General features: G+C 47.6%; 1 protein-coding gene across 3 annotated transcripts; it reads right to left on the bottom strand.

The window, feature by feature from the left end:
- Positions 1-1004: 1004 nt before the first annotated feature.
- On the bottom strand, positions 1005-22771 carry BSPRY (B-box and SPRY domain containing). Of its 3 annotated transcripts, none has more exons than XM_058694448.1 (6): positions 22530-22769; positions 18127-18225; positions 10288-10518; positions 9168-9190; positions 3607-3731; positions 1005-2365 (listed from the first exon to the last, which is right to left on the bottom strand). In XM_058694448.1, exons 1-6 carry the CDS (start codon positions 22704-22706, stop codon positions 1839-1841), a joined length of 1182 nt encoding a protein of 393 aa, XP_058550431.1. In that variant the 5' UTR covers positions 22707-22769; the 3' UTR covers positions 1005-1838. The 3 variants fall into 3 exon arrangements, with proteins under 3 accessions (XP_058550431.1, XP_058550430.1, XP_058550432.1); XM_058694447.1 differs by having other exon boundaries at positions 9168-9193; positions 22530-22767; XM_058694449.1 differs by lacking the exon at positions 18127-18225 and having other exon boundaries at positions 9168-9193; positions 22530-22771.
- Positions 22772-24138: the final 1367 nt, after the last annotated feature.

Consider the following 24138-nt stretch of genomic DNA (forward strand, 5'->3'; position numbering starts at 1 on the left):
TTGGGATTCTCTCTGCCCCTTACCCACTCACAATCTCTCTCTCTCTCAAAACTAAACATTAAAATTTTTTAAAAAAAATTCCATGTCTCTAACTTCCTATCCCCTCTTCATGCTCCTCTCCCCTCACACCTCTTTAGGATTTACTAGACACATCTTCCTTGTACAGGGGATAACTCCGGTGAAAAGCACATAGGCATATCTACACAGTGTTCTGGTACCAACAGCCAGGGAGGGCTCTAGAGTGGCCTTGAATTGGGGGTGGCATTTAGGTGGGCAGAGGAATAACACGCATTCCTGGCAGGAGGCCCGTGAACTATGGACTGAGTGAGGGCTGCCATGGGGAGTTAGATTGGCAGTTTGGAGAGCATGGCTTGGGGGCCTGCAGCTGCCAAGTAGAAAGGTTGGCTTTGCCTCAGGTTTCTGGGTAGACATTGTACTCATGTGAGGGGAGGGAGACTCTTCTCAGACTAGGCCACACCTCTTTTGGCTCTGTCTTCCTTGGGCGTGGTGTCACAGCCAGAGGACATTACTTCCCACATGTCAGGCAGTGAGGACGTGGGTCATGGGCTGCAGTCTCAACTGCAAGGGCCTTAGAAGTCATCTCAACCAAACAAGCTGCCATTAGGTCTGTGGACTGGATTTGATCAACCCAATGTTTCAAGTAAATTATTGAACAAACTTAAGAGTGGAGAGGGCTCTGGCCCCCATCTTTGAGCCCAGGGGCCTGAAGTTGTAGGTAAGATTGCCTTTGAACCGTGTTCCCAGATAAAACCACTGTGATGACCACTGGTCTAATATGACCTCAGAGAACAGGAAGGGACTTGCCCTCGGTGCCAGCCATGCAGGGCACGAAACCGTCTCAGGGCTCTTTTGGCTGTGTGTGCTGAGCTGGGAATGCGGACGCGGGTGAGAAAGACCTTGATTTCCTAGCAAGTGCACCTCTTAAGACGTGAGCTGGCACTTGGGAGATTTGCCCAATTACCAGCAAAGAACATGGAGGAAACTTCAATCTTGTAAAACCTTTAATAACATACGTGTTCGGTAAGGCTGGCCCTCTTACTCCCTCAGCTCTCTCTAGGACTTGAAGCCCTTACCCCAGGTCTCCACGTTATGTTGGGCAGGGAGGGGGGTGTTAGGTGGGGGAAAAGTTCGTCCCTGTGACCACAGGTGGCCACAGCCGAGCTCAGCTGCCAAGTCTGAGGCAGAGCTGCCAATGGATGTGCTGCGGTCGAGTTACCTGCAGGTAGGATCCCTTCAGTCTTCTGAACCATCAGGCTGGACCTGGTGGGACACAGCGCCCCCTGTGGCCAAGAGCAGCCTAGCAGGAGTTTGGGATCCCTTTCAGGTTGTCCTCGTGTGCTAGAAAAAGATGTTCTCTCTGTGCCTTGTCAGGAAAAGGACTCAGAAGCACCAAACTGAGGGATGAAAGAGTTTCAGCCACAGGACGTGCTCCAAGCTGGGGGCAGAGGGCTGGAAGGCTGTGCTTTCCCAGAAGAGTCTACCACATACACCCAGGCACCTTTCCATCCGTCCATACATTCGCCAAATATTTATTGCACAATCACTAGGCACCAGGCACCATGCCGGATGCCAGAGATAAAGTGGTGAACGAGACACCCTCGGAGGACCTGATGTATGGTGGATTTGGGAGACTAAGGCCAGGGAGTAGCAGGCCTACTGTAGATACCTCGCACTTAACAGCTGTACCCAGATCTGAAATGGATCCCTACCCCCCCTAAAGCTGTCCCTTCAGGGCAACATTTGGGAAAAGGACACTGTGCAGGAACATGGCCTGGAGGCGTAGTAGGGAGGACGCCTGGGCTCCCCGTGGCCAAAGGTCAGCGGATGATGGAAATGGTCTGGTCGGCCACGGCAAAGACGGGGAAGAGGGGCCCAGAAAAGGGCGCGTGGTGGGTGTGGAGCACCGTACCCGAGGCCGGCTCGTAGAACAGCAGTTCCTGTGCCTGCAAGTCCAATAGCACGCCCAGCTGGGCGGGGCAACGCAGCAGTGCCAGGGACTCGTGCTGCCCAGCGTGCGAGAAACGAAACTCCTGGTCATAGCGGGAGAAGACCCAGGAGAAGGCGTTGTGGCCCAGCCGGGAGTCATTGCCAGAGCCCTTTCGGGGCAGCTGGCCTAAGGCCACACCCACCTTATAGGCACAACTGTTCTGGACGTTCACCATCCAGGTGTGCAGCCCAGCCTGGAAGGAGGTGGCGGCCAGGGCATTGGGCCAGTGGTCAAAGCGCTCCGGGCCATCTGCACAGGCCTTGGACTTCTTGGCATTGAAGGTCAGGGTCCTTCGATCGTCTGACAATTGCAGGAAGGGGCTGACGGTCCTCTCATCAATACGCACGTCCTCTGTGCCTGCCAGAAACAATTCTCAGAGTTGCCCAAGGCCAACCTCAGCCCTAACCTGGTCCTGCCAGGCAGCAAAGGGCTCCCTCACCACCCAGTGGCAGTGTTACCTCAGGCAAGCCATTTACTCTCTCTGAGCCTCAGTTCCCTCATCTGTAAAATGGGGATAAATAGGACTTACCACAGGGTGGACACGAGGACTAAATGAGATGATACCTACAAAGTGCCCAGTATTAATAGGTGCTCAATAAATTGTGGCCATGATAACAGTAGTTACTATTAGTCCAGGATCCTCATCTGTAAACTAGAAATAAGGCCCAGAGAGGAGAAGCAAGTTGCCCAAAGTCACACACCTAGTTGGGAGCAGGGCAAAATGAAGATTTTGTTCCTACATCTAGCACCCGGCATCGACTGCAGTGATTCCAGTTGGGCCTATCTGTGGCCTCCAGATCAGGCCTGTCCTGGGGGAATGACCCCTGGGAGCCAGGAAGCATCAGATACTCACTTTTCCAACAACTAACTAAATGGGACTGCTGGCAAATTGGGCACTCTCTGCTACCAGCATCTACAGAAGACAAGCGATAGCTTGTACTAAAAATTTTAGGCTAACCCATGGGGGAGGAGGGCTAAAACTGAGGAAAAATTCAATCCGTTAACCAAACCTCTCTGTGAATTGTGCAAACACGACAACTAGGAACACAGAAGCTTCCATCTAGCTTGGGGGATTCTGCTTTGAGAACTTCGGCGCTAGGAGGGAATTCCTGCAGGGAAAGACCGTGTGGCATTCACATCTGAGGCCTTAGCATACGGCACAAGGCCAGGCCACGGTCTGCCTGAGTCAGCAGCGTTTAAGTGAACAAGTGAGGTGAATCCAGGCACCGCCGTTCTCGCTCCAGATGCTTTCCAGTTGGCCATCAATGATATCTTTTTAAAGAGAAACTAAGGTTCCAATTAAGAATACTGAGCTGTCCCACTAGGGCAGGACATAGATGTGATTTCTGGGAACAAGATATCACTTAGGCCCAACAGAGCAATTTAGTCTGGAAACGGAAAGGACCTGGCCCAGCTGCCCCAAGCCAGTCCGGAACCTTGGCTCCACCAACAAGGCTGCATCCAGCGTCACTCGGTGCTTAGCTACCGAGCCAGATGCTCTGGTCCCCAGCCTGACCCAGCAGCAACCCCCCAGCCAGTCAGCCAGTCAGCCAGCCAGCCAGGTGTTCAGCTGGTGCTGGGCCCTAACAGCTCCTAACCTGAGAGGGACCCGAGAACCGCGGTCACCCAGAGTTGGGTAAGTAGTGAGCTCCGAATGCACTTCTCATTAAAGTTTAACTTGTCCGAGTCCTGGGGATCCAAAATGCCTTCTGCTTCCTCAGTCCTTGTGGAGGAAAACAAACAAACAAACAAACAAAAAACTAGACAGAAATTCAGGAAGGTTCCAGAAATGGATCTAGATCAATATAGGGTGATGGGAAGGGGACAGAAGTAAATAAAATCCTCTTCCCATGAGGGTGACCCCAAGATTGGCAGCCAGCCCCACACAGGAGCCCCCAAAGGAGGTTTGAGCCAAACAGAAAAACGGGTTTTCCCCTTATGCACCCCCCCCCCCACCCCCCGGAACATTAATTCCAGCCAGGCAGATGATTTGCAGGGAAGTAAATATTTGGTGCCAGTGGTAGAACTTGGAGTCTGTCTGCTCTGCAGGGGAAGCAACCTGCTATGTCTCTAAGTTAGCAGCAGAGCAGGGATGCGACCTGAGCCTCTTACACCCCAGTCTTTCCACTCCCCCATCCTGTGCAGAGAAAATCTCACCTCCTTCCAAAACCTACTGCAGCAAAACCTATTGGTTTGGTCAGAAGGTACAGCCGCTCCTCTGCTCTTAAAATGCAAACACCTTTGAGAGATCCCACAAGAAGGGACTATCCGTTATCACCTGAACCATAAATAGGTTCTGGTGCTTTGCTCCCAATAGCTACCTCTCCTTGGCTCAGAAGGGCACTGGGTTTGGCTGGAGGGAATATGGGAACAGAAGATGCCTAGGAGGGGAGAATTACCATTTATTAAGTATCCAGGTTTTCTCTGTAGAATCTCACGTAATCTTTGCTATAACCTGGGAGGTAGTTGTTATCCCATTTGACAGGAAAGAACAGAGATTCAGAGAACGCACTCCGCTTAAAAAGGGGAGCTGGGTTCAAGTGCTGACTCCATGCAGAAATAGAACAAACCCAGTCTGGAGTCCAGGCACCCCTCAACATAATTTCCCCCTTGATCTAAAATGAAAGTGATTAAGGGGTGTAGGACAAAGTGAGGGTCCATCACTGAGCTTTGCAGACACCTGAACTGGGTGCTGAGAAAGAGCTCTGCCACCGCCCCCAACCCTGAGATCAGGCAGCAGTTCTGAGGGCACGCACTCTTCCCCAAATCTCCTGGCCCTGCCCACAGTGAAGGAGCAGGGAGAGAGGGTGGGGCATGTCTCCTTAGGGATGCAAGCTCTTTGCGAGACTGTCACTGACTGTCCTGGCTTGGGAGGAGCAAGATGGACAGAGCCCTAGGAAAGCTGAGAGCAGGCTCTGGTAACAAAGGCCCTTTGTGGTCAGGACAAGAGAGGGTCTGTTGCCATCTTCTCAAAGCGCTGAAGTTGGGGCTGGAGAAGCCCCAGCCATCAGGCGGGGAGGAAAGAGGAGTGCCTGTGTTGGCAGCGCTGAGCTAACCCAAGGCAAAGCTGAGGCCAGTGGCTGACACGAGCGTCTAGACAACCAGCTAGTCCGGCACCCCATGGTTCAGAAGGGGAAACTGTGACCCCAAAGGAGTGGGAGTGCGGTGGGGCTGGGATCCGAATGCCTGTCTGTGCAGCCGGACCTGTTGCTGTGGCAGCCAGGGCCGAGCCCAGACGTGGATGTGGCACCAGCAGATAAATCAAAACTGAGGGATATTCTATAAAACTGTTCTAGGCTCTTTAAAAGTATTTTGTTGTTGTTGTTTTAAAAGGCTAAGGAACAGGGCGCCTGGCCAGCTTAGTCAGAGGAACAAGCAACTCTTGATCTCAGGGTTGTGAGTTCGAGCCCCATGTTGGGTATAGAGATTACTTAAATAAATAAAACTTAAAAAAAAAAAAACAAAGGCTAAGGAACAATTCCAGATTAAAAGAGACCAGATTGGGTGGGGGGTGGGGGGGCGCCTGGGGGGCTCAGTCGGTTTAGCGTCTGACTTCAGCTCAGGTCATGATTTCACGGTTCGTGAGTTCGAGCCCAGGGTCGGGCTCTGTGCTGACAGCTCGGAGCCTGGAGCCTGCTTTGGATTCTGTGTCTCCCTCTCTCTCTGCCCCTCTCCCACTTGCACTCTGTCTCTCTCTCTCTCTCAAAAATAAATAAAACATTAAAAAAAAGAGAGAGAGGGGCGCCTGGGTGGCTCAGTTGGTTAAGCGTCCGACTTCAGCCAGGTCACGATCTCGCGGTCCGTGAGTTCGAGCCCCGCATCGGGCTCTGGGCTGATGGCTCGGAGCCCGGAGCCTGTTTCCGATTCTGTGTCTCCCTCTCTCTCTGCCCCTCCCCCGTTCATGCTCTGTCTCTCTCTGTCCCAAAAATAAAAATAAAAAACGTTGAAAAAAAATTTAAAAAAAAAAAAAAAAAAAAGAGAGAGACCGGATGGTTCAGGAAACAAAAACCATACCAAACACTTAAGAACTTTTGTGGCACAACTGGCAATATTTAAATACGGAATGTATGTCAGATATAATAGTATTATGTCGACATTAAATTTTCTGAAGGTTCCTGTAGTTGTGTAAGAGATTGTCTTTGTTCTTGAGAGAGGATGCTGAAAAAGGTCTCACTTTCTACAACTTACTCTCAGGTCAGAAGAAAAAGTGTTAAGTATTCACTCGTTAAATAGATAGGAAGCGAATGACCAACAGACCAAGAAAGAGAGCAGATGTAGCAAAATGTTAACAATAGAGCTTTCTAGGGGGAGTCTGTTGTACTATTTTTGCAACTCTTCTCTACGTTTGAAATATTTCAAAACAAAAAAATCAAAGATCAGGTTTTTTTTTCAAAAACACAGAGCAACTTGAAATTAAAGACAGGACAGTTTTAGAGGAAGATGAAGAAGGTAAAGGAGAAAGGAAAGACTAGCAGACGTGTGGAATGATTCTAAGAGGGAAAAAGTAGGAACAAGCTAAGCCTTTAAAGGAGACAATAAAATTGGGGGCATCACTTCACAGACTTTCCAAAGAGTGACATACATCTATACATACTGACATGGAGAGCTTCCAAAAGAACCTGGTAAGTTCAAGAACAGCAAGTATAAAAGAAACCAAACTGGTAAAAAAAAAAAAAAAAAAAAAAAATTTAGGGGTGCCTGGGTAGCTCAGTCGGTTAAGTGTCTGACACTCGATCTCGGCTCAGGTCATGATCTCACAGTTCGTGAGTTCGAGCCCCATGTCGGGCTCTGTGCTGAGGGCACGGAGCCCGCTTGGGATTCTGTCTCTCCCTCTCTCTGCCTCTCCCCCCACTTCCTTTCACAAAATAAATAAACTTAAAAAAATTTTTTTGAGTGGTAACCACCCCTAGGATTCTATCTACATAGGAAAGTCCACAAGACACACACATCTGACTGTTAAAACTGATCACCTCCAGGGAACAGGACTGGGAAGGGGTGATGGAGACACTTACAATGTTTCAACTTTTTTAAATAATCTCTATGACCAACATGAGGCTCAAACTCATGACCCTGAGATAAAGGGTCACATACTCTACCATCTCAACCAGCCAGGTGCCCTGAGACATTTGAAATTTTACATGTTTTTATATTGGTGGCATGTTTTCTCTTTCTCTCATGCACATGTATTACTGCTGAAATTTAAATATAAAAATAGGGACACCTGGGTGGCTCAGTCGGTTAAGTGTCCAGCTTCGGCTCAGGTCATGATCTTGTGGTTCGTGAGTTCAAGCTCTCTGCTAACAGCTCAAAGCCTGGAGCCTGCTTCGGATTTTGTGTCCCTCTCTCTCTGCCCCTCCCCACTCACACTCTGTCTCTCTTTCTCTCTCTCTAAATAATAAATAAACATTAAAAAATTTTGTAAATATAAAAATGTATAAGAATGGGGGCACCTAGGTGGCTCGGTCAGTTAAGCATCCAACTTCGGCTCAAGTCGTGATCTCACAGTTCATGAGTTTGAGCCCTGCATCGGGCTCTCTGCTGTCAGCACAGTCTGCTTCAAACCCTCTGCCCCCCTCTCTCTCTGCCCTCCCCTGCTTGCATGCTCTCTCTCTCTCTCAAAAATAAACATTGAAAATATACAATGGTCTGTGCTCCTCAAGTACAGCTCTGCAATCTCTCACCGAAGACGTAAGAATTTTTTTTTTCTTTTTAAAAAATCTGCTCTTTCTTGGTCTGTTGCTCATTCTCTTCCTATCTATTTAATGAGTGAATATATGACACTTATTTTTTTTCTGACCTATTTGAGAATAAGTTGCAGAAAGTGAGACCTTTCATGTCTAAATACTTCAGCATCTTTTTCTCAAGAACAAAGACAGTCTCTTACACAACTACAGAAACCCTATTAAGTTCAGAAAGTTAACGTTGACATACTACTATTATATCTGACATATAGTGCATAGTTAAACGTTGCCACTTGTGCCACAGAAGTTCTTAAAAGTGTTTGGTGTGGGTTTTTGTTTGTTTCTTGATCCATCTGGTCTCTTTTAATCTGGAATTGTTCCTTAGCCTTTTTTTTTTTTTTAAGTTTTATTTAAGTAATCCCTACACCCCATGTGGGGCTCAAACTCACAACCCCGAGACTGAATCACATGCTCCTCCCACTGAGCCAGCTAGGCGCCCCAAGAATTTAATTTCTTTGCCTGGAAAATTACATCTTCTTGGCTACTTCCTCAGGCTCTTGGCTCTCAGCTTTTCAGGACCTAGGAAGAACTTGGTGAAATGCTTTTATAATTGCTTAATTAAAATGCAAATTTTGAGTGGTAATACAGACTTAAGTTTCAAAGATTCTTTTTTTTTAAAGTTTATTTATTGAGACAAAGAGAGGAAAGGAGGGAGAGAGAGGGGGAGGGGGAGGGGGAGAGAGAGAGAAAGAAGGTGCAGGGAAGGAGCAGAAAGAGACGGAGAGAGAATCCTAAAGTAGGCTCCACGCTGTCAGTGCAGAGCCCAGCGAGGGGCTCAAACTCAAGAACCGTGAGATCATGACCTGAGCCGAAATCAGGAGTCAGATGCTTAACTGGCTGAGCCACCCAGATGCCCCTCAAAGATTCTTTTGTCAGAGAAGGGGCGAGTGAGGCAGGGAAGACAGTGGTGGGACAGGTGTCGGGTATCGGTCCATGCCCCAACTCTGGGGCTTAGGCAAGTCCCTGCCCATCTTGGAACATCAGTATTTTCATCTGTAGATGGGGGATGTAAAACACTCCAACAGGGTAACTGGATTTTTTTTTTTTTTAACGTAGGCTTCACACCCCACATGGAGCCCAACATAGGGCTTGAACTCACAACCCTGAGCACAAGACCTGAGCTGAGATCAGGAGTCGGATGATTAATCGACTGAGCCACGCAGGCACCCCTATTTTTTTTCATAGGATAACATTTAAGAAAGCCCATGACCAACCTCTGATTAATAAGTATTTATTTCACTACCCTTCCACATGGATCTAAAGCAGTTCTCCAAGTTAGGGGCAGGAAGACCCCTATCCGTGGAGCATGACTCCAGGGAAGCCACTCAGCTGGACGCCTTGGCCTTTCTCCCAAGAGCAGCAGGGCCTGAATGCAATGGTTTCCGTGACTGCCCAACAAATTATGGGGCCATACTCACCTTTCAAAAATCTCCTGTTCCTTCTGCTGTGAGAAAAGAAAACAGAGTCAGGCTTGGAACCAGGACGTCAGCAGGTAGTCAAGACTTGAACATACTCAACTGGCATATGGAGGACGCCATGTGGACGGACCCTAGGACAAGAATGCTATTCCTGCTTGAAGACCCAAAACAAAGCTATCTGGGTTCTTCTCTGCGCACCTTCCCATCGTGCACTCAGAATGAATCACTGTCTGCTGTGCCCCATGGCATCCCCAGTTTCCCTAAGTAACACTTAAGGACACTCACACATTTACTAACATTTCACCCCCACCAAGACTGTCAGCTCCTAGATGGCTGGCACTCTTACTGAATCCTCTAATGTGACCGTCCCAGTGTTTGGGACAGAATGTACTCTGTCCCTGAAAGCTGTGTGGCTAAATGAATGCACAATCTAGGGCATTCCACAAACTGCCCTACTTGAACCTCAGTGAAGAACAGCTCAGTTGTTCCACATCCTCATTTCTCTTTGTGGCATGTTTACTCCGATGTCAAACCAGCCCATTAAAACAGCAAGTATCTGCATATCTGTATAAAGTATTTTGCAAGGATATGTACCAAAATATTAACCATAGTAGTTTCTGGGTGGTCAGATTAAGGACGTCTTGTCAGTTCCCTCCCCCTACACATTTGTGAACGCTCTCTACCTCTCCACTTCCTTTAACATAGCTGCTACTCTTATCTCTCAGGCTCCGGCTTCTAAGTTACTGCATCCAGGAAGCCCACCCTGACCACTGCCACCCCTAAGCCTGGACTGTGAGGTCCTCTACTATGGGACATAACCCTCCATTATCCTAGTTGTCAGTTTGTGTATTTCTTAAAGCTGTGGGGTACTAACAGCTGTATCCTATAACTCCACCCTGTGGCACAATGGCACATAGCAGATACTCAGTAAATACTTGCTCACTATTGAAAGAAGAGCTGTCAGGTACAAGAAAAAAAAAAAAAATCCATATAATTTTATTCCCTTGCTTCATCCCTGCTCCAAAGTATCCTTATCTACCCAGCTCCTACCTCATAAACATTCTCGATGTTTTAAACTTATTTGATTCACTGGTTGTGTCCTCACCCCTGCCTGACTTACAATCAACTGGAGGTCATCCAGGTGGGTGAGCATGTCCACCAGGCTGGTCCGGATGGTGTCGAGCTTCTGCAGTGCCTCAGTCCAGTGTACTCGCTGTGTCAGGATACTCTGGTGGGCCCGCTCCTCTTCGCCGTGTACCCGTTCCAGCAACCGCTGCTCCTCACTCTCGCACAGACTCCTCACCAGACCCAGCCTCTGGATGACCAGTTCCCGTGCCGCGCTGGCCGTGCTCTGATGAGGGATAAAACAAGGAATCGGGTCCTGGCAAAGCCCGGTCAAGATGAAGAGGACTTGGGCTCAGTGTTTAGGAATGCTGGGATTGATTTGCAATGTCCGCCACGGGCACGGTAATGGAAGAAACTGTGTTTAAGCCATCTCAGCCTTAAGAGTTCCCAAATCTGGTTTAGGGTAAAGAAATGTGAGATCCAGACATCCAGGTCATATCTCACAGAGGCAGGATCGCAGAATCGAAGAACTGGGCATGGTCTAGAGATCAACTAGAACCCATTATCTCCCAGCTGACAATACCAAGGCCAAGGGACCAAGGTCAGAGAACTGTAGAACTGCGGAGCAGAAGGCCTACAAAGTCATCCCCATCAACAGGATCCATACCAACAGAAGTCCAGTTGATATTCTGACTCTGTCTGAGTGAAAAAAGCTCATTACTTCCTAAATCTGTCCACTCCAATGGCTTCCGTGGTAGAATTCTTATCTGTCACACAGGAGGCACGAAATCAATTCTCCAGAGACGTTGACGTGACTCCTAGTAATTAGCACAGTGTCTGGCACACAGTAAGTACTCAAATATTTACTGAATGACTGAGGGGAAAGTTTTCCTGACTAAGTCAAACATATCTTGGTAGCACTCACAGGCCAAGTACAGGAGATAATGGTCCCTGCTTTACAGAAGAAACGGAGACCCACAGTTTGCCCAATGAAGAGGAAGAGAATGAATGGCCTAAGTGAACCCAGGAGTTTGGACTCCAATTTCAGTGTTCCCTGAGACCACATAACACAAGTACTTAGGAAATCAGGCTTTAGACACCGTGCCTAGATTTAAATCTCAGTCCATCCACTTACCACCTGTGGAACAGTTGAGCATGTTAGTTACTTGTCTTCCCTGTGCCTCAGCTTTCTAATCTAATTAGAAATAATTAGAGATAATAATTAGAGATAATATTAGAGATAATAATTCTAATGAGTAGAATAATAGTACCTACCTCATAAGGTTATTGTGAGGATTAAATGAGTTACTACATACAAAGTTAACAGAACAAAGCCTGGCACATACGTGATAACGTGAGCTGTTGTTCTCTCTATCCCACCTTGCTGCCTTGCCCACAGCGGTGGGTGTCTGTACTCAGTGTTTGTTCTATGTATGTGATCAGGTTCAAAAACAGACCCTCACCCGAGATGCATCAGATATTCTCCAACTAGAAGACCGTAATCAATTTCGATACATTTCTTCACTTTTTCCCAGAAAAGGATAGCAGAGAAAAAAAACTTCCCTTTCCAAAGATATGCCAGAATAAACTAAACACCGTCCTAAAACCAAACACAGAAATGCTGGGAAAATAGTCCAAAGCATCCTTTTAAAAGTGAAGGGGCTCTGGCAGCTAAGTAAAGGAAATCCCCTGGGGTCCAAAAGTAGAAAGGAAACTGAAAAGCAGAGTAATTGAGAGCAGAGACTCAACTGCCCTGAATGCAGCTTGTGATTTATTTTAAAATTTTACACTCCTTTCAACTTAACATGTCCCAATAACGACATCTTTAATCAGAAATGGAATATTTCTTATGAATGGGAGAATTTATTAAAAGATGTACTTTAATGAAAATATTGGACAACATGTAAGACCAGAGGGGTTACTAGGTTAAAGCATTCTTATGGTACTTGTATTACTCAGGTTGAGTCATTTGAAACATTAAATATTTGTGTTAAAATCTTAATGGTACCAAAAATAGACCATAAGTAGAATGTATAACTTTTTTTATACGTTTATTTTTGAGAGAGAGAGAGAGAAAGAGAGGGAGAGAGAGAGAGAGAGAGAGGCAGACAGAACACACAGGGGAGGGGGAGAAAGAAAAGGGAGACAGAGGATCCAAAGCAGGCTCCAGGTTGTCAACGCAGATCCCGATGTGGGGCTCAAACTCACAAACAGTGAGCTCATGAGATCATGACCTGAGCAGACGCTCAACCAACTGATTCACCCAGGCACCCCAAGAATGTAGGGACAAAGACAGAGGAGGGGTTGATTAACCCAAAAGACAAGAAAGGAAGAAAAAGCACAGAAAAAGCATAGAAACTCCTATATGTTTCTACTATATAGAAAACATAAAATGATAGCTATAAATCCAAGTGTATCAGCAACCACAATAGTGATAGACTGTTTAAACTCCCTAGGTAAAAGGCAGAGATTATCAGATTGAATTTTTTTTTTCAGATTGGATTTTTTAAAAAAGGAAACAAAACCCAGTTATAAGACACACCTAAGGGGCATCTGGGTGGCTCAGTCAGTTAAGCGTCCGACTTTGGCTCAGGTCATGATCTCGCGGTCAGTGAGTTAAAATCCCATGTCGGGGGGCGCCTGGGTGGCTCCGTCGGTTGAGCATCTGACTTCGGCTCAGGTCATGATCTCACAGTTTGAGTTCGAGCCCCACATCGGGCTCTGTGCTGACAGCTCAGAGCCTGGAGCCTGCTCTGGATTCTGTGTCTCCCTCTCTCTCTGTCCCTAACCCACTCGCATTCTGTCTCTGTCTCTCTCAAAAATAAATAAACATTAAAAAAAAAAAAAAATCCCATGTCGGGCTCTGTGCTGACAGCTGAGTCTGGAGCGTTTCGGATTCTGGGTCTGCCTCTCTCCCTGCCCCTCCCCCACTCACACTCTGTCTCTATCTCGAAAGTAAACAAACATTAAAAAAAAATTTTCTTTAAATAAAAAAATAAGATACACCTAAAATGTAAGTACATAGAGAAGTTGAAATAAAAGGAAAGAAAACCAAAATATGGACAGAATTATTAGGAAAAATAGACAAGTCGACAGCATGATGTGAAACTATAAATGCCCCTGTCAGCAGTCAGTAAACCTAGCAGAAAAAAAAACATTGTTAAGTACAGAGAAACATTTACCTAAAGTGACCATGTTTTAGGGTATAAAGCAAGTCTCAACAAATTTCAAACAACTGATATGCAGACTATAATGCAGTTAAGTTAGAAATTAGTGGGAAAGAGGCACCTGGGTGGCTCAGTGGGTTAAGCATCTGACTTCAGCTCCGGTCCTGATCTCACAGTTCATGGGATGGAGCACGGCATCCAGCTCTGTGCTGACCGTGCGGAGCCTACTTGGGTTCTCTTTCTCCCCCTCTGTCTACCCCTCTCCTGCTCATGCTATCTAAGTAAATAAATAAACTGTAAAAAGAAAAAAAAAACCAACAACTTATAACTGAATGAAAATACTGCATCAAATTTGTGAGAGGTACCTGTAGCAATACCTAGAAGGAAATATTTGGCCTAAATGCTGACCTTGAGAAAGAAGTCAGACTAAAATGTATAGACTGTGCTCAGCTAGGGGAGTTATAAAACAATGGAATATATTTTTTAAAAATTCAAAAGAAAAAAATTTGAAAGATAAGAGGAAAGGGGCACCTGCGTGGCTCAGTCAGTTAAGCGTCTGACTTTGGCTCAGGTCATGATCTCATGGTTGGTGGTTTCAAGCCCCACATCAGGCTCTGTGCTGACAGCTCGGAGCCTGGAGCCTGCTTCAATTCTGTGTCTCCCTCTCTCTCTGCCCCTCCCCCACTTGTGCTCTACCTGTCTCTATCAAAAGTAGATAAACGTAATAAAAAAAATTAAAAAAAAAAAGAAAGATAAGAGGAAATAACAATATACTTATATTTAAAGATACAAAAGAGGGGCGCCTGGGTGGCTCAGTCGGTTGGGTGTCCGACTTCAGCTCAGGTCACGATCTCGCGGTCTGTGAGTTTGAGCCCTGCATCGGGCTCTGGGCTGATGGCTCAGAGCCTGGAGCCTGCTTCGGATTCTGTGTCTCCCTCTCTCTCTGCCCCTCCCCCATTCATGCTCTGTCTCTCTCTGTCTCAAAAATAAATAAACGTTAAAAAAAAAATTAAAAAAAAAAAGATACAAAAGAGGGGTGCCTGGCTGGCTCAGATGGAAGAGCATGCAACTCTTGATCTCAGTGTTGAGTTCAAGCCCCACACTGGGTGTAGAGATTACTAGAAAAAATAAACAAACTTAAAAAAAAAAAAAGAAAGATACAAGAGAGGATCAAAATACTAAAAGCCGGTTCTTCAAAAAGACTAACAAAACAGACAAAACTGTGGCAACTTTATAATGTTTATTTATTTTTGAGACAGAGAGAGACAGAGCATGAACGGGGGAGGGTCAGAGAGAGAGGGAGACACAGAATCCAAAACAGGCTCCAGGCTCTGAGCCGTCAGCACAGAGCCCGACGCGGGGCTCAAACTCACGGACCGTGAGATCATGACCTGAGCCGAAGCCGGACGCTTAACCGACTGAGCCACCCAGGCGCCCCAAAACTGTGGCAACTTTAATCACAATTTAAGAACAACTTTATGCCATTAAATTTTAAAATAGACAAAATATGTAATTTATCTAGAAAAAATTTACTAAAACCAAAGGAAAAGAAAGAATACTATAGTCATGGTTGGAAATGAGTCAGTAGTTAAAAATCTATCTACAGGGGCACCTGGGTGGCTCAGTCAGTTAAGTGTCAGACTTCAGCTCAGGTCATGATCTCACAGTCCGTGGGTTCGAGCCCCGCATCGGGCTCTGTGCTGACAGCTCAGAGCCTGGAGCCTGCTTTGGATTCTGTGTCTCCCTCTCTCTCTGCCCCTCTCCTGCTCACACTCTGTCTCTCTCTCAAAAATAAATAAACAAAAAAACAACAACAAAAAGAATTCATTAAAAAAAAAAAAAAAACCTACCTACAAAAATAACACCAAGCCCGGATAGTTTTACAGGGGGTGTCACCAAATATTCAAAGCACAATGATTCCAATCTTAACACAAATTCCTCCAGTGAAAATAGAGTTCTGTTTCCCAACTCATTGGATAGAGTTTATATAACCTTGACACCAAAATATGAAAAGGACTGTAAGAAATGAAATTCATAAATTAATCTCATTCCTGAGTATAGATACAAAAATCCTTTTTAAAAACCCAAACTAAGATTAGCAATCCAAACTCAGAATTTTGTACAACAATGATACAGGGGATGGAGGGGAGGGGGTTTGGTGATAAAAGGGTAACACAGGGGATCCTTATGATGGAACCATTCTGTATCTTGGTTGTGGGAAAGGTCACATGAATCTATACATGTGATAAAACTGCATAGAACTAAATACACACAAACAAGAATTTAAATGAAAACTTTTAAGGAGGTGCCTGGGTGACTCAGTCGGCTGAGTGTCCAACTCTTGATCTTGGCTCAGGTCATGATTTCAAGGTTCGTGGGATCGAGCCCTGGGTCAGGCTACCCATCTACCTGCACCTGTGTCTATACACTCTGCCTTCCATTTCTATGGATGAATGCCCATGCTCTTACCTCTGGGTAACTCTCCCCCATGGTAAATGGCTGCCCCATCCTCCCAGCTCTCAAGTAAAAAAATTTAAGGAAAAAAAAAAAAAAAGTTAAGAGTTATCCTGCCTCCTCTCCCTTTCTTGCCTGCATCCACTCCATCAGCAAATCTCACTGTTTCCCCCTTCAGAATACACATAGAATCCAGACACTCCTCACCATCACTCATGTCCACACGACTCTTGACTTTCACCTGGATTCCTGTACCAGCTTCCTGCTCAGTCTCCCTGCTTTTACCTTTGCTGCCTATGGTCCCTTCTCAACACAGCAGCCAGAGTGCTCCTTTTTAATCTTAAGTCATGTCATCCTACTGTGCTCAGAAATTTCTAGTGACTTACCACCTTACCCAAACAAAAGGCAAAGCCCCTCTGGATGCTATCCACCTCCCCCCGCCACTCCCTGCCCCTCTGACTTCACCTCCTATTGCCTTCTCCCCTGTTTACTCTGCTTCAACCTCTCAGGCCTCCTTGCCGCTCCTCCAATGTGCCAGATACGCTCCCACCTTAGGGCTTTTGCACTTGCCATTCCCTCTTTCTAGCACTCTTCCCCCAGATATATGGACCATTCTGTAAACTTTGTATCAATACAATATCAATACTTAATTGGGTCATTCCTGATCACAGCATCTATAACTGCAACCCCCGTTCTCAACAAGGAACATCCTTCCTCCCGTGTTATATTTCTCCGTAGCCCCTTTCAACTTTTGACATAGCATGTATTTATTGTTATTATCCTTCCCCCCTGACTACAATGTAAGTTTCACAGAAACAGGATTTTTCACATGTTTTTATTGTTCACTGTGGAATCTCTAGCACACAGAACAACAGCCCTTGGCATGTGGTGGGTACTCAATAGATTTGTTAAATAAATACATAGATGATGAAATGTGATGAGTATACCCCTTGAAGTCAGCATCTGCTACTCTGTACTCAGGTCCTAGCCAGTGCAGTTAAGGCAAGAAATTAAGGGGCTCCTGGATGGCTCAGTTGGTTGAGCATCTGACTCGGCTCACATCATGATCCCAGGGTCCTGGGATCGAGTCCCACATCGGGCTCCGTGCTAAGTGTGGAGCCTGCTTAAGGTTCGTTCTCTCTCTCTCTCTCTCTCTCTCTCTCTCTCTGCCCCTCTCCCCGGCTTGCACTCCCTCCCTCTCCCTCTCTCTCTCTCACTAAAGTAAAAAAAAAAAATTTTAATGTTAAAAAAAAAACGAGAAAAAAAAGGATAGAGAAAAAGAGAGAAACCATCATGCTGAGAGAAGCAAAAATGGACACAGAATAGTTTTGCTCATACTAGTTCAACTGGGTTTCCTTTTACACAATCAAAAGAACCTTGACTAAGACAGTATCAAGGCTGCTCCATGTACATGTTGGGGAGGGGAGGGGACGTGCAAAAGAATTCACAGCCCCTACCTGTGGGGGACATACTTGAGAGTGAAGAGGCAGCAGTGGCAATGGGGCAACAGAATAAAGGATCCGCAGTGGGGGTAGCAGAAGGAGCACTGGCCTGGGAGTCCGAAGATCCAGACCCTGGAACTGACTCTGGCAGGAGGCTGTGGATCTTGGGCAAGTCACTTAACCTCTATGTGGCCCATTTCCCCATCTGTAAACAGGGTTGTTACTGCCACCTACTGCGTTAAGACTGTCATAAAGAATACTCAGTGTAGGGGCGCCTGGGTGGCGCAGTCGGTTAAGCGTCCGACTTCAGCCAGGTCACGATCTCATGGTCCGTGAGTTCGAGCCCCGCGTCAGGCTCTGGGCTGATGGCTCAGAGCCTGGAGCCTGTTTCCGATTCTGTGTCTCCCTCTCTCTCTGTCCCTCCCCCGTTCATGCTCTGTCTCTCTCTGTCCCAAAAATAAATAAACGTTGAAAAAAAAAAAAAATTAAAAAAAAAAAAAAAAAAAGAATACTCAGTGTAAAAGTCCTGAAGTTATTTTGTAAATCAGGGGCTGACCACGAAATACTTAGATGGTGGAAGAATGCTACCTTTCCTGATGCTTTACCCCAAGAAAGTCATTTTCCAGCAGTATCTGCCCCAGTGTGGTACTGGGAATAGTCCTCTCTGCCCAGATGGCAAAAACCAAGGCTCAGAGAGATGGGAAACCGTTTTGCTAGTAGCACAGTTTGAGTCTGCGAGGTTGGGAAGGGATCCTAGGCTAGTCCATGCCCCTAAGGCTGGAGTCTTATCCCAGGAGGGGTCCAGAGTAGAGGGGAAAGATAACTACCTACCACTGCTCCCTGGTTCTTTCCTGGCAGGACCTCAGCCACATACTTGGTGATGCTGGCACTCTGAAACTGCAGCCTCTCACACTGGTCCACAATCTTGTTCTGCAATACAAATGACACCCATGGCATCTTGATCCTCGTGGATCCATTCACTCTCTCCCAGTGATTTTCCCCTTTTACCCCACCTCAGCCACTCACACCCACCGTCATATCCCAGACCTCATTAGTACTAAAAAGTATAGCACCTGCAAAATCTTCATTTCAAGAGTTCCACCCCCTGGGGCACCTGGGTGGCTCAGTTGGTTAAGGGTCTGACTCTCGATTTCGGATTTCAGCTCAGGTCATGATCTCGTGGTTCGTGAGTTCAAGCCCCACATAGGGCTCTGTGATGACAGTGTGGAGCCTGCTTGGGATTCACTCTCTGCCCCTGCCCTGCTTACCTGCTATAAGCAGGTAAAATAAATAAATTAAATTAAAATAAATAAATAAATTAAAATAAATAAATAAACTTAAAAAAAAAAAAAAAGGCCCACACCCTTTCCACCACTTCCATCACTAACTCTAGATTCTCCAGTCCAACAATTCTTTCTTCAGCTTAGCGGGAACCGCCAGTATATCAGTCTTACCACTTTCAGTGTTCATCACCCACTTTTTTGGTGATTCTCTCCTTATTCTGAAACCGTGGCTCAACATTACAGTCACTTTCCTGCATACACTCAATGCTCCTTTTTTTTCTTAATGTCGATTTATTTTGAGAGAGAGAGAGAGAGCAGGGGAGGGGCAGAGAGAGAGGGAGACACAGAATCTGAAGCAGGCTCCAGGCTCTGAGCTGTCAGCACGGAGCCTGACGCAGGGCTCGAACTCATGAACTTTGAGATCATGACCTGAGCCAAAGTCGGAGGCTTAACCGACTGAGCCACCCAAGCGCCCCTCACTCAATGCTCCTTCTAACCGAGCTCCCCGATTCTCCACAACTGAGTGGGAGAACATGGCTTCTCAAACGGCCTTTCCCTAAATTATCCCCGTTGGTGAAACAACAAAACCTCATTACCCTAACCAAACCCCAGGAGTTACTCTCCAACCCTGCATGTATCCAATCCCTCAGCGAATCCTATCAGCCCTGGCTCCAAAGTGTCTGTCTGTCTGTCTCTCTCTCCCCTCTGGCTACTTCTGGTCACCTCCACTCTTGCTATTCTACCCAGATCATCATATTATCTGTCACAAAAGCTGCTATCAGAGCCTCCTCACTGGGCTTGGCCCCCAGTTAGCCACTGCCACCTTGTGTAAGGAAATTAGGTCAGGTCATGTCCCTGTTCAAAACCCTCCAATGGCTTTCCAGCATCCTCACAGTGAGATCAAGCTTCTCACTTTAGCCAACAAGGCCCTGTCTGATGTGACTCTGCCTATTGTTCCAGTGTCACCTCCTAGCACTCTCCACGCCGGCCTTCTTCCTGTTCCATAAACACACCAAAACTTGTCCTGACAACAGTGTCTTTGCACCTGTGGCTCCTCCTGCGTCCAGTAGTCACTGTATCCTATATACACCTATCTACAAGTCCCCTCCCCCACTCCATTCAGGGTCACCCCTTCTCAAGCCCTCTCCGGCCACCCCCACACACCATTCCCTTACTCTGCTTATAGATCTCCCTTGCATTTATCACTCTCTGCCTGCATATTATGTGTTTGTTTACTTTTTTGTATTTTTCCCCCCACCACTGGAACATGAGCACCATGACATTGACTTGTTCTCTATGGCCCACTACCTAGAAGAAAGTTCCTCCTACACATAAGAGGCCCTGAATAAATATTTGTTGAATGAATGAACATCCACTTCTCTGACCCCACGAAGTTCAGCGGTTCCCATCCCCCAAAGCTGGGAGCATCCCCCAGGAGAGCAGGGGAGAGTTGTTAGAAATGAGGAAGCTGAGGGGCGCCTGGGTGGCGCAGTCGGTTAAGCGTCCGACTTCAGCCAGGTCACGATCTCACGGCCAGTGAGTTCGAGCCCCGCGTCAGGCTCTGGGCTGATGGCTCAGAGCCTGGAGCCTGTTTCCGATTCTGTGTCTCCCTCTCTCTCTGTCCCTCCCCCGTTCATGCTCTGTCTCTCTCTGTCCCAAAAATAAATAAATGTTGAAAAAAAAAAAAATTAAAAAAAAAAAAAAAAGAAATGAGGAAGCTGAAGCCCATAGAAGTAACTTGTCCAAGAAGATACGGCCAGGCCCTGCTTTTCCACTCCATTTCTCCAGGAACTTGAACTCCTTCCTAGCCAACAGCTCCTCCACTACTTCCCCTTGGAGCTTTGCCCCAGTTCCATCTGTCAAAAGGCAACTCAGCTCCTCTTCTAGGCAGCCCTTGCAAGGCCTTCCCCCAGCCCCACAATCAGGAATTAGTCTTATACTTTGCTGGTCCAAATACTAAGTGAAAACAAACAAACGAAACACACACACACACACACACAAATACTGGGCTGGCTGGGAGGAAGCTGTGATCACCGCACGCCACAGGGCCAAAGAAATTGAGACTAGCTTCCAAAAAGCTGCAGGACAAGAATCCAGAAGGGAGGAGAGAAGTTGAGCAGGTGCCCAGTTCAGTGACCATCTTGCCCTGAGGCAAAATTTCTTTGCTGGCTAGAAGGACAGCAGAAAGAGTGTGCAAATGCCATAATATGCTCAAAATTGGAGAAAGGGCAAGAAACACCTCCCTCCAGGCAGAGGAGAAGAATGTGCTTAGGGCTTCGGCGGGGAGGGGTTCAGAGAAGGCTGACTTCATTCCGAATCAAGCACCAGGCCTGCCACCCTTGCTCAGCCTTCATCCCCTTCTACCACTCAGATTCAGCTCTGATGGCAACTTTTTAAAAAGGGTTTTATTAAAATCTCACACCCATTAGCATCACTTCCTCTCTCAACGGAAGCAAAGAGGTAATTTTCTCTGGCCTAGTCAATGACTCCCTTGGTCCAGCTCCTGAATATGAGGAACCTTGGAGGAGTTACTGCCCTGATCTGGGCCTCAGTTTCCTCATCTGTAAAATGTAGATAGGATACCACTTCAAAAGCTTGGTCTGGATGGAGTGAGATGATGGATATTTAAGTGCTCTGGTACTCATAAAGTTTCTATCCATGATGCAAGTTTATTATACCACATTACCCAAGTTGATTTTCATCACCACTTATTGAGGATGGATAGTGGTGACAGGTAGGACCAACCAGGAGCTTTCAGGTGTCACTGAGTAAGTGAATCCCTCTAGGCCAGTTGGGTGTGTTTATTACACCCCAGTCTGAGTCCCCAGGGAGAGCCCTCAGGGCCTCACAGATGGGCAGAACCTGGGTGAGGGTGGGGAAATCAAGCCACTTAATGGAATGGCAAGGAAATCCCCAGGGGTGACAGCTAGGGCGGAAGGAGGGAGGAAAACCTAGGGTGACTTGGGCTCCTCAATCTCAGCAGATGGGTGGGGAAGTGGGGGTGGTGATGAAGGTGACCAGCCTGGGGGTAAACTGGAGTGGAGGTCGGGAGAAACTCTAGATTAAGAGGTCCAACAGGAACCTTTTAATTTTTTTTTTTTAAAGCGTTTATTTATTTTTGAGAGAAAGAGACAGAGCGTGAGTGGGAGAGGGGCAGAGAGAAAGGGAGACACAGAATCTGAAGCAGGATCCAGGCTCCGAGCTGTCAGCACACAGCCCGATGCAGGGCTCCAACTCACGAGCTGTGAGATCATGACCTGAGCTGAAGTCGAACGCCCAACCGACTGAGCCACCCAGGCGCCCCAACAGGAACCTTCTAAGATCCAACCCGCCCACCTCCGTTTACCCAGGTGAAAGCAGCTTGGAGTACAGTCAAGGCCAACCCCGATAGGGACAAGAAATCACCTCACCAGGAAGCATGAAGAGTGGACGAGGGGAGGGGCTTTGAGCCCAGGGGCTGAGGGGATAGGAGAGCCGGGTTTTATCTCAGGTCAGCTTCCACCAGGGCGGGGGATGGGTCACACGCTGTCCCGGGCAACTGGAGCAGTGGAACCGCATACTGCCCAACGCCAGGCCCGGCTCTCACCCCCCAAAAAAGCAACGGAGGAGGAGGGGGCAGCTGGATCTACCACTCTGTGGTAGGCTAAAGAGCATTTCACCCATTATTTTAGGTCTATCACACAACAACCCCCAAAACTGCGCCCTCAGACTACACGTGAGGACACTGAGGCTCAGAGCGAGATTCCAAGGGAGGTCGGGAGGCGGGATTCGAACTCACGTCTCCCGTGACTCCAGAAGCCACACCCTTACCGCCTCGTTCCACAGCAGTGACACGGCCGAGCCTGGACTCCTGGACCGGCAGCCGGGTCTCCGCCAAATCCCCAACTGCGCGCCATCCGGGCGCCCCTCCCCTCCGGCGCCCCCCGCCTTCCGGCGCCCCCGCCCGCTCACCCGCAGCTCTTCCGCGCGCTCCTCGGCCCGGCGGACGCGGTGCCCCCGGCAGCGGCCGCCCAGCCCGGTGCAGGCGGCGCACACGGGCCGTCGCTCGGAGCAGCAGAACCAGCTCAGAGCCTGGCCGTGCTCGGGGCACAGCGGCCCCGGCTCCGGCCCCGAGCTCTCCGCAGACATGGCCGAGAGCCCGGCGCCGCGCGCTCCACCTGTCGCAGGTGGCTGCTGGGCGGGGCCTCCCTGACCCCGCCCCCGGCCCCCGACGGGTGTCCCCGAGCGCCGGCCGCCCCGCTTCCTGCCGGCCTACCCTGGCGGCGGGTGGCCTGCCGCCAGGCGTCCGCGCCCCAGCCCCGACCCCCGCCCAGGGTCCAACCGCTTCGGCTGTTTTTGTGATTTTTTTGCTGAATTAAATCGCGTTTGTATACGTGTTAGTTTTGTAACAAACATAAAACACCAAACATTAATGTGACCGTAGGAAACTTAATTGAGCATTTAAGTGCCAGACTTTTGCTAAGCGCTTCATAAGCGTTTTATCATGTAATACAGCAGCCCTTTTTGAGAGGCAACTTGAGACAAGTAGCTAGAAGCTAGGTTCTGGTGGTAGGCTACCTGGACTCAAATCCCATTTATCTGCTCCCAGACAGCGCCTCGATGGCCTCGGCTGTAACATGGGGGTAGCGTCTGCACCTGCCTCACGGATTTGTGCTGAGCATTTAATGGTAAAATAAGATCTGGAGCACAGACTGCGGCTGCAATTGCTAAGCGTCTGTTAATAGTACAAGGAAAGTATTACGATGTTCCCCATTTTTAGGGAGGTTAAGTAACTTACAAGGAGTCACAGTTACTAATTGGTAGCAATGAGATTGGAATTCAGGCAGTTTGATTTGTGGCTAATAGGATTAATGATTTTTTAACTGCATATTAAGGTCCAATGAGAAACATCTGTATTAGGGTGATTCCCCCAAAGTATTTACAACCAAATCTTTTATTTTAAAATTTTTAATGTTTTTATTTATATTTGAGAGAGAGAGAGAGAGAGAGAGGAGCAGAGTGCAAGCAGGGGAGGGGTACAGAGAGCGGGGACACAGAATCCCAAGCAGGCCCAGGATCCGAGCTGTCAGCACAGAACCCAAGGAGGGCGGGCTCAAACTCTCAAACCAGACCCCAAGTCAGACGCTTAACGGACTGAGCCACCCAGATGCCCCAAACATTTTTTAAAGGGGAGTGATAATAGTATCTATCTCTGAGGGCTGCTTCAAGAATTAAATGAGATCTTGTATGCAAAGTGCCGAGCTTGGGTGTTGGGAGTATGGTATACACTAGAGGCTAAAAAATGTTTTATTGTGTATGTGAGGACATGTAAATACAGTTGTAGCAGGCCTTCAGAATGTAAATTGTGTGAGGTACTTTGCAAGGGGAAAGCAGCATTCCTGGCATCAAAAGTCATGTCTAGGGGCCCCCGGTGGCTCAATCGGTTGAGCTCCAGCTTCAGCTCAGGTCATGATCTCGAGGTTGTCTGGCTCTGTGCTGACAGCTCGGACCCTGGAGCCAGCTTTGGATTCTGTGTCTCCCTCTTTCTTTGCCCCTCCCCCGCTCATGCTTTGTCTCTCAA

The sequence above is a fragment of the Neofelis nebulosa genome, chromosome 12 (assembly GCF_028018385.1).
Source record: "Neofelis nebulosa isolate mNeoNeb1 chromosome 12, mNeoNeb1.pri, whole genome shotgun sequence".
NCBI lineage: Eukaryota > Metazoa > Chordata > Mammalia > Carnivora > Felidae > Neofelis > Neofelis nebulosa.